At 43.0% G+C, this 14,398-nt stretch overlaps 1 protein-coding gene across 1 annotated transcript in view; it reads left to right on the top strand.

Annotated features, from left to right (window-relative positions):
* Nucleotides 1–2,945: 2,945 nt before the first annotated feature.
* Tbx18 (T-box18) overlaps nt 2,946–14,398 on the top strand; it is a 28,461-nt gene continuing 17,008 nt past the window's right edge. The window contains exons 1-4 of the mRNA NM_023814.4: nt 2,946–3,671; nt 4,541–4,745; nt 6,741–6,842; nt 9,733–9,904. Coding sequence (NP_076303.3) covers nt 3,362–3,671; nt 4,541–4,745; nt 6,741–6,842; nt 9,733–9,904 — 789 coding nt within the window. The 5' untranslated portion in view covers nt 2,946–3,361. The remainder of the gene's footprint in view (nt 3,672–4,540; nt 4,746–6,740; nt 6,843–9,732; nt 9,905–14,398) is intronic.

Below are 14,398 nucleotides of genomic sequence, written 5' to 3'. Positions count from 1 at the left end.
CCTTCACGCTCCCCTCCCCAACACACACACACACACACACACACACACACACACACACACACACACACACACATCTTGGTTATTCCGTGGGATCCTGATTCCAGCATTCATCATCTCTCTCCCCTCGCCAAATCTGGACCCTCCAGGATTTTCTGCCTTTCCTTTAGCTACCAGTTCGCTTAGGCTGACTCCAACCCCAGAGTGGCTTTCAGTTAAAATAGTGTTTGGCAAGTGCCGGCAGAGGCCCGACTGCACACTCTTCCACTTCTAATCCTTCCTTAATGTAGGTAATACAATGGGAAAAGAGATTTTTCTCTCCCTGAGTTATAGGAACACACTCCCGGGTGACCAAGCATACACCAACACCTCTACAGGAGATCATAGGTGCGTGCAGACCAAGCCTTGCAAATGAGACTCCAGGATTTGGAGGTTCGGGGTGGGGCACGCCGAGTGGCAGTGCATTCGTCACTCTCTTGATTTGAACAGCAGGATTTGGCCTTTTCTTAAGCATACATTTGTTGCAACCGGGGGTGGGGGTGGGGACGGGGGGTGGGGTGGGGGGGGGGAGAAAGGCCTCGGGAAACTAAGGCTTCCGTAAAACCCCTTTCCTTGACTTCTCAGCGGACTGGGGTCTAGTTTCGCTATCCAGCCCGGGATGAGGTTCTCTGATAGTTTCCAAGGATTGCAGGTCGTGCTCTGTGTACACAGTTTGCAACCCAAGGGGGAACCAGTTTGTCCTTGGTCCTGGAGCTGGAGCGGGATTCAAGCAGTGGGACCAGTAGTAAGGGAGCTAGCGCCCTCATTCAAGCTAAGGGAGCTAGCGCCCTCATTCTGCCTCAAGAGCTCTGCGCATACTTGGACCCATAGCTACTACTTTTATTTTTGTTGTTAGTTTGTAATATTGTTTTCCAGTTTGTTTGTTATATGAACCCAAGTCAAATTTTGTACCCCGAGGCTCCAGCTGCCAGGGGTAACGTTGGAAGAAGACGCAGAGGGACAGCGGAGGGCTTGGGACCCTGTGCTCCTCAGGGTAGCCTAGAAGGCCTGTTTCAACATCCCAAACCAGTTTGAACTGTGCGGCATTTAAAGGGACAAGATCATAACTACAAAGTAGGCTTCCGGTCTGGAAATCCCTGCGGTTTCTTGGAATCAGCCGCCCAGCCTCCTCCTGCGGGCTGGTCGAGTATGCCAGAAACCTTTTAGTGACTCCACCCCCCCCCCCACCTCCGTCACAGAATTTATGAATCCCTTAGGCTGCAAGCCGGCCTTGCTCGGAGAACCGCTCCATTGGACCATCTATGAGGGCCCAGGGCTGGGGCTGGGCGCTCTAGCTCAATGGGCAACTGAAGATACGTAGCTTCACGCGGGAGCTTCACACAGGGCCTTGAGTTGTTTGCTTAAACTCTACAGACTTCGTCCTAGACTCTCCCTACTAACCCAGAACTTTCCAGGCTGCCTCTTCAAGCTTTCTGGTTGGCTCCCGCTTTAGGCCAAACTTCACTAACCGGGTTGAACTTATTCAGGATACCACATCACCCTACACTCTGATGAGTCTGCGAGAGCTTCTCCAGACAGCTTCAAGCCAGTAGGCTACACCGGCTCCCAGTGCCCCAAATAAAACAATGTCTTCCAATTGAACGCATTTTTCAGGCATTTAAAAATCTGCATCCACAGCAAAGATATTACCAAGTCCTTTCTGGCCCAGGCCTTGCAGGCGCCTCTAGGCACTCGCTGCTTGGTTCAATTTCTTCCCAGCACTCCAGTCCTGAAGGAACTGCAGGTTTCTCTATCTATGATTTAAAAACAAAACCCTCCTTCCGGGGTTGATGGTACTTTCAGAGGCCATTTTCCTGAATGCCGAGGAGAAGCCAGAAGAAAGCTAGGACTGCAGTGTTTAAATGAACATCGAATAAAGGAGGCAAAGCAAAATGAAACAAAACGAATCGTCCCTGGCCTATTTTATACTAAAGATTTGTGCACATAGTGAATTTTATTCTACAAGTGATTTTTTTTATTATCCCCATCAAACCCACATCCTGTTAATCCTAAGAAAATGTTGAGTTTAAACAACAGAACTGCACATACATGTTTGCGATCGTTCAATTCTAGAGTTCTGCTTTCTTTTGAATTTATTTTAAAGAAACACGCCGATTAAAAAAAAAAACCAATATGAATACGAAGCTACTTTTAACATACAGAACTTTCAAAAAACATACAGAAATTCATAAAACATGGTTTACTTTGTGAAGTTTTGAAGTTAAACCTATATCATTAAAGACAAACAGAATTAAAATCCCAGGACCTACGTTTTAAAATAATTAGTCCTAAATAAAAGGAGACACCTTTCCTGAATCGGTTATATGAAGGTCTGAGAGATATTACAATGATTAATTTTTAAATCTAAAAAATATCAAATATGCGTAAACTCATCTCACGTAAGAAAAAAATCTTCGGAGTAAGATTCAAGCCCGTGGTCATTCTCTCCATACAGTGGGCATCAATAGATGCAGGAATGTTTAAGTGAGAAACAACAAACTGTTGGCTGTAAGTTCCTGCCTCCTCCAAATGTACTTCTTAGCCCCATGGACAGGGATGAGAGACCGGAGATTTAAGGGTCCTTGAAAGATCCTCTATACTACTAGTTACGGATCTCTTTTCTCGGTTAAACCCTGAGGCTCAGCCTTTCCTGGTCCTGATAAGAAAAGCCTGAGAAGCGACTGGGTTGGCGGGTGTCAGCAAAAGAGGGTTCAGCTTTCTAGAGACTGGCAGAGACGAGCCAGATGGCGGCGCTTTTCGGTCTGAGATTTTCCGACCTTGTAAGGAAGTGGGCGCGGGCTGAGCGGAGTTAGATTCTCCTGATTGGTAAACCGTTTCGGTGATGGACAGCTCCATAGGACCCTCCCCCGCCGCTTTATTGACACTAATGAGCAAGTTCTTCCCACCGCTCTCCTGCCTTGAAGTGCTGACAGATCAAGGCAACAAATTTCAATTACAATCCCTAATTTGTGTCCGCAGAGTGTTTTTTTTTTCCCCGTGTTAGTCCTCTCGGGCTCATCAGTCGAGGCAGATCTTGGAGCAGCAGGAGGAGGTGGAGGGTTTGGGAGTCAAGAAGTGCATCATTGAACTCGAGGGAGAGACAGAGGGAAGGAAACTTGGCGGCCGCGTTCCTGCTTCCTCGGATCCCAACGCCAGAGAAAGAGGAAACGGCAAATTTGTTTTTGCCCGCAGCTAGGAAGGGGACAGATCTCGGGAGGCATCGGGAGCTGCGGAGCGTTTGGTGGGGGGCCAGGAGGGCGAGCGCGTGCGTGCGCCCCAGCCGCGAGTATATGAGAGAGGGGCGAGCGGGCTCGGGGAGGCGGGGATGGCGGAGAAGCGGAGGGGCTCACCGTGCAGCATGCTAAGCCTCAAGGCGCACGCCTTCTCTGTGGAGGCACTGATCGGCGCCGAGAAGCAGCAACAGCTTCAAAAGAAGCGGAGAAAGCTGGCCACGGAAGAGGCGGCGGGGGCGGTGGAAGACGCAGGCTGCAGCCGTAGCGGAGGCGCGGGGGAGCACGGCTGCTCGGAGGCCGACGAAGAAGCGGCTGCCCCGCCGCCGGCAGCCGGGGCGGCGTCCGGGCCAGCGCGGAGCTGCGCGGACGCGGAGCGGAGCTGTGGCTCCCGCGGAGCGGCGGGTGAGTCGATCGATCCCTTCCTGCCCCAGCGGCTTCCCGGTGCGTCTCCGCCCGGCTCCCGCGAACCTGAGCTTCGGTGAGGCAGCGCTAGCGCCCGCTCCTCCCGGGCCTCCGCCGCCGAGCCCCGGGGGCAGGCGTTGAGCCGTCGGCCCCGCACACCGTCCATCCGCGGCTCTCTGCCCGGCTCGGCGGGCTGCCGCCGTCCTCGCCTCTGCGCCGGGAGGGTTCGAGCCCAGGGCTGCCGCTGCTTTTCACTTCTCTAAGTTTTAGGGGCCCCCGGGGCGCGTGCGGGAGGGCGCGGGCTAAAAGCGCGGAAAAGGGCTCGGACGCCCAGAAGTTGGGTGCGCCAACCGGGGAGGCGGCGGCGAGCTCGCCCACACTCTCTGCCCTTCTGAACGCGGAGCGCTACTCCTCCGGAGCCCAGGGCGCCTCGGGGCGGGCTTTTAGCTCTCTTCTATCCGCTGTGCTGCGGGGCCCGGAGAGCCAGCAGCCCGGAGGATTGCCTGGAGCGGGGTTTGGGGAAGTTCTCAGAAAGTGCCTCGCGCGAGGCCCAGAGGCCCGGCGGCCTCCTGGGGCGGAGGGAGGAAGGGGTGACCGGAGCAGATCCCGGCAGCGGCCGCAGTGAGATCTGCGCCCAGGGACAGTGAGCTCGGGGACAGGTCTCAGGCCCACAAGGCGGGGCGCATGGGGAGTTTGCGGGCCTGGCTCTGGGACATAGGAACTCGGTGGGACCCTAAAGGCCTCAAGGCAACTCCGATCGCCCCGCGCGGCAGGACTGCGGGCAGCTGTCCTAGGGCCTGGCCCTGAGATGATCCTCAAGGCCGGATCGCCCCCTCACTGCTTCCCCGTCTCTACCCTCTGCTGTCCAGGCAGCTGTGAGGATGGCTTCCTGCAGGGCGCCTCCCCGTTGGCATCCCCGGGAGGCTCCCCGAAAGGGTCTCCCGTACCTGGCTTGGCACGACCGGGGACCCCGCTGCCCGCGCCGCAGGCCCCGAGAGTAGATCTGCAAGGAGCGGAGCTCTGGAAGCGCTTTCACGAAATAGGCACCGAGATGATCATCACCAAAGCCGGCAGGTAAGCTTGAGTCTCCGTGTGTCCTGGGACTTTGGCCTCACCGGACCCTGGCCGCAGCTCTGACCCACCCAACAGGGCCCCAGACAGTAGCTTCCTTTCTAAATCTTTACTGCTTTCTTTCCCAAAGCACTGTCGAGGAAGGGCGCATCCCGGCCCAGTTTCATTTAGGTCTGAAAGATCTTTGTCAAGTTGGGTGCTACAGCCTTAGCGATCCATGCTCTGGGTTAGGGAGTGTGAAGTAGTTACAGGTATGTCATGTGCACCTCAGTTTACATTTATTTAGGCTCTAGTTATCAGTCCTGAACTAGGTTATACATGACCTCTCCTGTTTTAGTTATTTTTTATTTTAATAGTATTTTTTAGCATACTCCGATTTCTTTTTTTTAAATTCAAAACTTCCAGATTGGTCCCAGCACCCAGTCCATGGTGTATTGTGTTATTCTGATATTAGGCTACCATGAAAAGTCACTATGGTCATGTTTAATCATGTATCAAGAATCATTAGTCTGATTTTTAAAACTGTAGACACCACACACACACACACACACACACACACAGTCCACTACCTTAAATTAATAGAATGCAAAAACGTTGGAACGAAGTTAATGTTTTTTTTAGACTGTGTAATTCGTGTATGGTTCATTAGTCAAATAAATGGATTTGTTGGCCACATCATATTAATTTGAGGTCAGTGCGAGAAACTTGCACTTTCAAGTTTTCGGCTCATTTAGTGTAATGAAATCTAAGAATAATACGATCCCTTTAAAGGTTCTTTAAAAAGCACACACAACTCTTTCGGGGAGTACACATGGTAAAAACCTGGCTAGCATAAAAGTATCCAAACTTATTAGAAATTACAAAAACATATTTTATTGAATCCATATGCTACCTTCTGCATTCTCGGGGAGTTTTTATTAATGATCCAAATGTGTTCTTCACCAACACAAAGCAACAGTTGTCTTATAAAGGATGTAGTTAAAGACCTTTACTCTTTATCTTACAGGTGCACTGAAAGAACACTAAAACAGCCAGCATATTAAACTGCTCTCATGTTTAGTTAATAGTTATGGACTTTCCTTTCGCTGGCAGCGGTCTTTAATAACACTGTTGTAGGAAAATCGGTAAATAAATTTGTGTTATAAGGTTAACTTAACAAAAATGAGATTAGTTGGAGGGTCCTAGACATAAATCATTAAAAGAAAGGTTTTTTTTTTTTAAAAGGGTGAAACTGATGTTGTTTTTAATGCATGGTAATGTGCTCCTGTATTTCTTGCTTCTGTGCTCTTTTTAAAGGTATGATGTGGGCTGACTTCAACTTCTCCTTTAATACATATATCTGGGAAGTCAGGAGAAAATGGAATTTTCGTTTGCTTTAATTAGCAATAATTGTGGTTAGAAAAGAAAACATTTTTGGGTTGTGGTGGGGGGAGGAAATTCATAAATATACGTTGTGTTTAGTTTCTGCTTCCAATAAAGAAGTTTTACTATACCTTTCAAATTTAGAGCGCCTTTTGCACTTTACCTTACCAGGCTGCAGACAGGAAGTCCTGTCTCAATAAAGAACATATTGTTTGGTTATAGCATGGCACATTGGCTCCTTGTGGGTTTTTTATAACCCCCTTTAAAATTTCACATTATAATATATTTTATCGCTTTCAGCAATTTGAAGTTTGTATCATTTGATGCATTTCATTATTTGTAGTAAGGTAAATAGGCTTGCTGGTTTTGTTTCAGAAGCAACGTTTCTTTCACGTAAAATCCTTTCATGTTTAAGTTACACTGATATTTCTATAAACAGGGAACTGCGTACCCGGTACAAGAGATCACAGTTTTAAAGCTATAATTTTGATATACCCTATGTTCTGAAACCCAGAATTATGTTATCAGAGTGAAGGATAAGCTTGTCTACATTAAAATAATGGACATTTCTTGGGTTTATTCGGTCTCTATTCTTAATCACAAGCAAAACAGAACCCTTCCCTCCCTCGCAAACAGGCGCATGTTTCCAGCAATGCGGGTGAAGATCTCCGGATTAGACCCTCACCAGCAATATTACATTGCCATGGATATTGTGCCGGTGGACAACAAGAGATACAGGTAAGACTGAGGACTGCCAGCAGAACAGTAGCAACAGTGGGGCTCTGCATCTTCTGCCTGTCTCATCCAGCCTCTGTGATCTTTGTTTCACAAAGTCGGTAGTATTTCCCAAACTCATGATCTAAGCCTGAGTTCTTGCAGCTCAGGTGGCACATTGTCCCTCAGCCTATGTGGAAACTCAGGGTTTGCTTAGCCTTTAATAGATAAAGAGATGTCTTTGGTCATTGAAACTTTGAGCAGGGCACATTCTGTCATTGTTACATTGAATGTATCTTTAAAGTTGGTTACAATTTCAGTTAGAATTTTGATAGGAAGTGTCTAGTGCAAAATTTGCAGATACACAGTATAGCAAATGTCATATTTTTCCTATTTTGATCTTATGTTAATTTTCCTGTCATGGTAAAAGTCATTCTCATATATATATATATATAAAAGACTTTCTTTTGAGAAGCATGTTTACAAGTTATAAAAATAAAATCTCATAATTCATTGCGACAAGAAATCATCTTTAAACTTGAAACGAATTGTTATTTTTTCAGGTTGGGAAGGGACCATTCTTTAAGGTTTTCTATAATATTAGGATTTTGAAACAGAATATTTTTGTCTAGGCATGAAGTCAACTCTGAAAAGATACTTTAGTTTCAAACTGCCTTTGCATTTATTTACACAAGAAAGTGAATTAGTGATTTTCAATGACAATGTCTTTTGTTTATCTGAAGAGTTTAAAGTGCTAAACTTTTTAAAAGGAAGTTTGAGAGCTTGGGAGATCAAAAGAAGGATCTTTGAAAGAAATTTTGTCATTTATTACAAGTCTAAATGAAATTAGACTACCACTACCACTTTTAAAAAAATGGGTGTTTGTTTTGCTAAAATCAAGTTTTTGATGTTAAAGTATCCAATTCAAATTTGTGTCTGAGCATATGAAATACAGAAAGTATTAAATATAATAGCTTTATTTGTGTTTTCTATTTAAGTTATATTATTTATTCTGATTACATAGTCTTTAGGAGTTTTGCTATCATTATCTACTAACTGGCAGAAAGCAGAAGGCATCAAGCTTATTCACTAAACACACATGGTTTAAAGTCCATATTCTAGTTTGAGTTTTGTGTTGAGGAAGATAACATAATTCTTAATGAGTTCCTAAATTATTCTTTTCTTTTTCAAGTTTCTATTCTGTTTCTTCCTCCAGTTTTCCCCATATACGTTAGATTTTTAGATTTTTTTCTTTTGCACGGTTTATGTATACTGTCACAGAAAGCAACGAAATTTACATCTTAACAGATCAAACTATAAAACACAAAATTGCTTTTACACCATTCCTTTCTAGGAAACATTAGTTTTGGTATTGAGAATGCTTTACAAGGAATATTTATATGTGCAATTTATTTTCTTAGAGTGCACTGGATTTTGAACTATTTAATATACATAATTTTGCAAGGTTTTGATAGAACATTTTTATTTATTTTGGTAATAACTCAAGCCTTATCTGAAGTGCAGGTTTTTTCCCCCAGGCATCTCTAAGGTCGCCATTTATTTTTCCAACTTTTTCATCAATATCAGAAAATTTTTTTGACTTATTCTCTGTATTTGGTCCAAGTTAAAACATTGTGAAAAATTAATAGTCACAAAATCTCATAGGAATTTATTTATTAAAACCATACCATGCCAATTAAAGAGTTTTAAATTAATTTAAATGCTCTGCTTATATATTTTGCTTCAAGGAAAGGAATTAAAATCTACCAGGTATATTGAGCTTAAAATTGAGCTCACTGAAATGTGTAACCATGGCTGAGACAAAGAGCCTCACCAAATATGGATGTAAGAAAATGTTTCATGCTGTTTTAAAAAGCTGTGTGTTTGTCACACAGGGGTTTCTGACTTACCTGAACTCCATTACCATAATTTTTGTGCAATATGCACAGGAGGCAACATATACAAATGGATAATCTCATGTCACCATTTCAATATCCCACTTTCTGTTTTTTTTTAGATTCACACTGACAGATAATAATCTGAATTATGCAGATGAATTTTAAGATTTTATTTATTCCTGGAAATTTCATTTGAATGTTTTACTTGCTGCGTCAATTTATTTGTGAATATTTTAAAAATACAATAAGCTATTGTGTTTCTTAACTGAAAAAACCTTAATTGGCAGGACTATACAAGTGGGCTTGGCATGTTGAGTATTGATAGTTGGAAATTAGTATTTGCTAACTGAAGTGATTTTCTTGGAAGGTCAAGAAAGAGAAGCACAAAAGGCTAATGAAAGTCTATATTTTATGATTCCTCAAAAATTTTAAATTATTCTGAATTGTTCTATCCTCAGCTTATAATGTTGCCAGATTGGGAAAAACAAGCCTACATGTTAAAATGACAAACTTCTCCCCTCCCCCCCCCAAAAAGCCAATGTAACAGTTTTCTCTCACCTCTCCATGTTTATCCCACCAGGCTGTACAGAGCCTAAGAGGGGAAGTTATCTTTCAGGAAGCAGAAACCTTTAAAATAAGACACTGAAAAATTTTGGATTTACTCAGAGGTGAGAGTGACAGCTTAGTAATGTCTTCATGTCATTGAAATATTCAGACAAAAATTATCACAGAGTGTAAATTGTGTCTATCGTAAGTGTAATGGATTAAAATCATGATGTGTGGCATTTATGGAGGAGACAGCCTGTATATTTTCACTAAGCCATCAGAAAGATGTTTACTCTGAATTATCCAAGGCCCCAGAGTGCAAACTCGAAAGTAGACTTAAAGGTTTCTCTTGTGTGTATAGAGAAATAAGTTTATTTTAGACTATTGGAAAAGGGTGCACACTTGCTCTGAGTTGTTAATTCCAAGGAATGCACAGTCCGCATTCTGATAGTCTTGTCTTTGCCCTGTAGGTATGTTTACCATAGCTCTAAGTGGATGGTGGCAGGAAATGCTGATTCCCCGGTGCCACCCAGAGTATACATTCATCCAGACTCACCGGCCTCTGGGGAGACTTGGATGAGACAAGTCATCAGCTTCGACAAGCTGAAACTTACCAACAATGAGCTGGATGACCAAGGCCATGTAAGTAGACAGCCTCTCTGGCATGACCGGCGGGCCACATCCCAGTGCCTAGCTAAAAACTGCTAAGATTGTGACATTCCTTTATGTTTGGTCTGTGTGAAAACAATATATGCCAAATCAAGGTTGTATTTGTATCAGAGACCATGGCTCCAGCTCAAGTGTTCCATAAAGCATTTATTAAGTTTAAACCAGATACTTGCTTTGTATTGGAATAAAAGGAACCAAGGCAGAGATGTAAAAAAAAAAAATTATGTGAAGTCCCATGAGGTGCTAATTATTATACTTGAACTGAGTTTGGAAGTTTGGTAACAAGGATGATTTATTAGGTCTTCTATGCATCCAGCTCTTTTCCCAGATGAGGCTCACTGCAGTAATGACCTGGTCTTACTCTGTTTGTGTGTTCCATCTGCTAGTTCCCAATTTTTTTTGCAATGACATCTAATGTGTCGAAGTATGTTATAATTCCCTTTACTCTTAAAACTGCTGAAACTTGATACAGGGTCTAGTCTAGCCAGTCCGAAAAGACAGTCATTGTTAACAGCTTGCTGACTTTAGTTAGGCGGGGTTCTGCATGATCATTTTAATACCTCACTAACTCTGGATAATGCTGATTTCTATCCAAAGTTAGCATTTCTGTTAGGTGTACTGTTGTTAGAGTTTTGATTAAGAAGAACTGAAGTGTCTGTCTTTTGAATAAAACATATAAGAAATAAATACCAACGTCACTACTTCCCAGCCAAAGAAGACACACAGGTCATTTATAAACAAGTCACTTAAATGAAACTCAAATGAACATTAATTTAGTGCTTGTGCTATGGTCTGCAGCTGTCTAGATATCTCATCACCCTGAAGAGCACCTTGGGATAGTTACCTTTCCGTGACAAATGCAGTGTTTCCCCTTTAAAGCACAGCCAATGACATGGCAGTCTGTGGCCACCTTTATTATTTCAAACTGAATCAGAGAAAGTAGACACTTTGTTTTTTCATATATTTTAGTAGATGGCTTTATTTTCTTTCTCTTTATTTTTATAAATCCACAATCAAATTGTTACAGCGATTGTTCACTTGATTACAGTGCTGAAAAATATCAGTTTTCTCTGTCTGACTGAGCTATTGCTGGTGGATCCATCTGAACGGGTCTGTTTTCTGCCTTTTAGTAGGGAACTTAGACTAAACCCCACTTGGTGTTGCTTACTTTCAAAACCTAAAATATGTATCCTTCTAAATTCTACAGTTTAAGAATATATTTTTAAAAAGATAATTGTGCCCTAAACAATAACCTGATAGAGAATTAATATCAATATAATCACCTTACAGTTCTAATACTTTTAATTAAGAGTACTGGCTTTACATATAGCATGTACCATAACAAATTTTATATATAGATTTAGAAATCTGTGATTTTAGACTTCTAATTTTAGTAGTTTTTATCTAAAAGATCATTCCCCAGAAAATATATGTATGTATAATACATATATATGTATTATATGTATAATGTATAATAATATATACATACAGGAAAATAATTATGTATTTGTATGTGAGAGAGGAGTCATAGAAAAGAAAGAGTCTGAGGTAGAAGAGAGAGGAGAGAGGAGTGGGGGAAGGAGAGAGAGATAAACATGAATATTGGTTCATGTGATTGTGGGGTAGTTGGCTAGTTCCATCTTTTGAAGACTTAGGAAGAATTGAAGTTATGACTTGAATTTGAGGCTAGTCTGTTATCAGAATTTTCTCTTCTTCCCGGGACCTTACTCTGTTTTCTCTTAGGGCCTTCAATTGATTAGATGATGGCCACTTACTGCTACAGAGACTAATCTGCTTTTTACATGTCTACTGATTAAATATTTATCTCTAAACTATATTTTTACAGCAATATCTTTGGCGCTCTTTGGCTAAAAATATGGATATTGTGTCCTGGCCAAGTTAACAGATTAAAATTAACATCACACAGTATTTGTTTAAAACATAAAAGAATAGTTCCAAGTTGAAGTTCCGTTACTTGGATCTAAATAAAGACTCTCACTGTTAGAAAAATTTCTAAATGCAGCAAAGACCAAGAACTAAATTAATGAAACGTTCTGGCTACTAGTGAGGTTTTCTTTTAAAGTTGTGATCAGATGTACTGTTTAATCTAGGGACATAAAGCATGGCCATGGGGAGCAGGAGAGAACTGTGAACTCAGGAAGGGAGGACATTGCATTGAAGGGAGGACATTGCATTGTTGGTGCTTGTGCCCAGCTGACTGTAGGGGGAAGCACCTTTTCACAGTATTCACTGACAAAAAAATGTGCTCTTGAGCATTGTTAAGCCTGATCAGGGTCACTGAAGGCAGAAACTGGCTTTGTGAGTGTCTTGCCTCCATGGGGTGAGAAGGGAGCCTGCAGATTGCTGCCTTGTCCTTGTCTGCTGCTCCTAGAGGTACAGACATCCCAGTTCAGAAGAGGAAGGATATCTGCTGCTTCGTGAACTCTATTAGATGGGCCCAAGCGAAAGCTGATTAGAGACTGGGAAAGTGCTTGTCGTTTGTGCTATTTGTGACTCTATGAAGGCAGTGTTGTCCTGGTGGGGCTTCAGCAGACACCCTCGGGGATTTGCTTTTGTAGCCTTTTCCTCTCCGTCATTCCAGCAATTCTAAAAGAAGTCATTGTCACCTCTAACTAATAAAACTGTACAGGACGGAGTTTAATTTCCCAAATTACTTTCTTATGTTTTAATCTCTCAGCTACCCCCTCTCCAATTTACTGTGTTAAATTTGTACACATATGCAGCTTTGTGACTGAAGAACTCGGTGGCACTGGAAAGCGTTACTACGTTAGCATAGAGCCATCACAGGAATCCAAGTCTTGTAGCCCTTGACTAGACTTGCTACCACAGGAGATGATGTGATTTTTCCCAAAGGAATTTTTCAGCTTCTCAAATACTAGACTTGGTTCAGAAAAGAGAATTCAGGAAGATTCAGAGTGTCAATGTCCCTGAGAGCCACAGCTAATTCTTGAAGGTTGGGATAACTTCGTAGGTCCTTGGGGATTCTGGGTAGCCTTATGTTAGCTCTGGTACAAACCAAGGTTGGCTTTTGGGCTTGCCTTGGGCAGGAAGTTCCTATGCTTGGGCGTTACCTTCTCACCACATGCATGCTTCCTTGTTTTCCTGGAGTCTGTCTTCTGAGGAAAGTATTTCCTTGCACATCTCTCTAAAGAGGAGACGACGTTTGCTGCTACTCCTTGAGCCGCTTCATACCTATAGTGCCTGGACGCTTTGGAAATGGGACCCGTTGGGTAGCCATAGTCACAGGCTTGTAGGAGTGTGTGTGTGTGTCTCCACAGCTGATGACACACATGCCCACACTCTCTTATGGTTTCTCCTTGAAAAATCAGATGGGGAAGCGAGATGTTGCAGGAGCAGTAGCTGAGCTCTCTCATTGGGAAGGATATTGAAGTGGTTGAGAAGGACTCCACATCTGTGATCCCTGGCAAGTCGGTTCCATTCCTGTGGCCTTGTTTTCTAGTGGGTGGTATTGGAATTAGAGATCCAAGGAATTTGGCAAACTTGAAAGTATGTGTTTAAGGAGGGCCTGAAACAGAGTATCACATAAGAACAAAAGAAAAGCCTTCTTTGTCTGTGATTGACAGATAAAGTTTCAGCAAGGCTTAAACTGATGCATAGCTGGTGTTATAACACTGGTAGGAAGGGGTGGTGGTGAGGTAGGGGTGGAGAGAGTGGGGATGTGGGGAGGGGCACTGTTATCTGGTCCTTTTAGGTCCTTTGCTTGCCCAAGCCAATCTTGAGAGTTTGTCTTCTAGAAAAAATGTTCAGTTATCCACAAGTTCCACTCTCACACTAAAAATCTAGAAGCCCTATCTGTGAAACTATCAAGTTGTCAGATAAAGGAGTATGCTTCTTTTGACACAACTCTATTTGATAATTAATTAATTATCAATGTTAGAGATTAAGCCCAGGGGGAAGTGCTTTACTAATGAGCCACATCTCCAGCCCCTCAAATCTAGTCTTTAAAGTAGAAAAGCATGTATAAGCCTATAAATAAGATCACTCTGTTTGTGGATATCGGTCTGTATGCCTTTTCTAATATTATAGTTTGTCCCCTGCCCAAATCCTGTCTAAACAGAACAGACAGTATAGAAAATACACATAAAGTATGATTATTTAAGCTGTAATTATGTTCTCATTTTTTTAAAAAAGTGGCTGGTGTTCCCACATATCATATTAAGTAAGCAAAATATTGTTGGCTGGCAATTATAAACGGGACAGTTTATTATGTTTATTTATTTGTGGGAATGGGTGGTTGGGGGTTGCTGCGTGCACAAGCCTGGAGGGCAGAGGACACCTTGCAAAAGTTCATTCTCTCCTTCCTTCATGTGGCACCCAGAAATGGAGCTCAGGTGGTCAGACTTGGTAGCAAGCACCATCCTTACTGAGCTGTCTCGACAGCTCTAGATTTGATAGCTCATTAAGAAGCAAATAATGTGCCCCACC

Source organism: Mus musculus, chromosome 9 (genome assembly GCF_000001635.26).
Source record: "Mus musculus strain C57BL/6J chromosome 9, GRCm38.p6 C57BL/6J".
In the NCBI taxonomy this organism is placed as follows: domain Eukaryota; kingdom Metazoa; phylum Chordata; class Mammalia; order Rodentia; family Muridae; genus Mus; species Mus musculus.
This window is presented reverse-complemented; position numbering and strand designations above follow the sequence as displayed.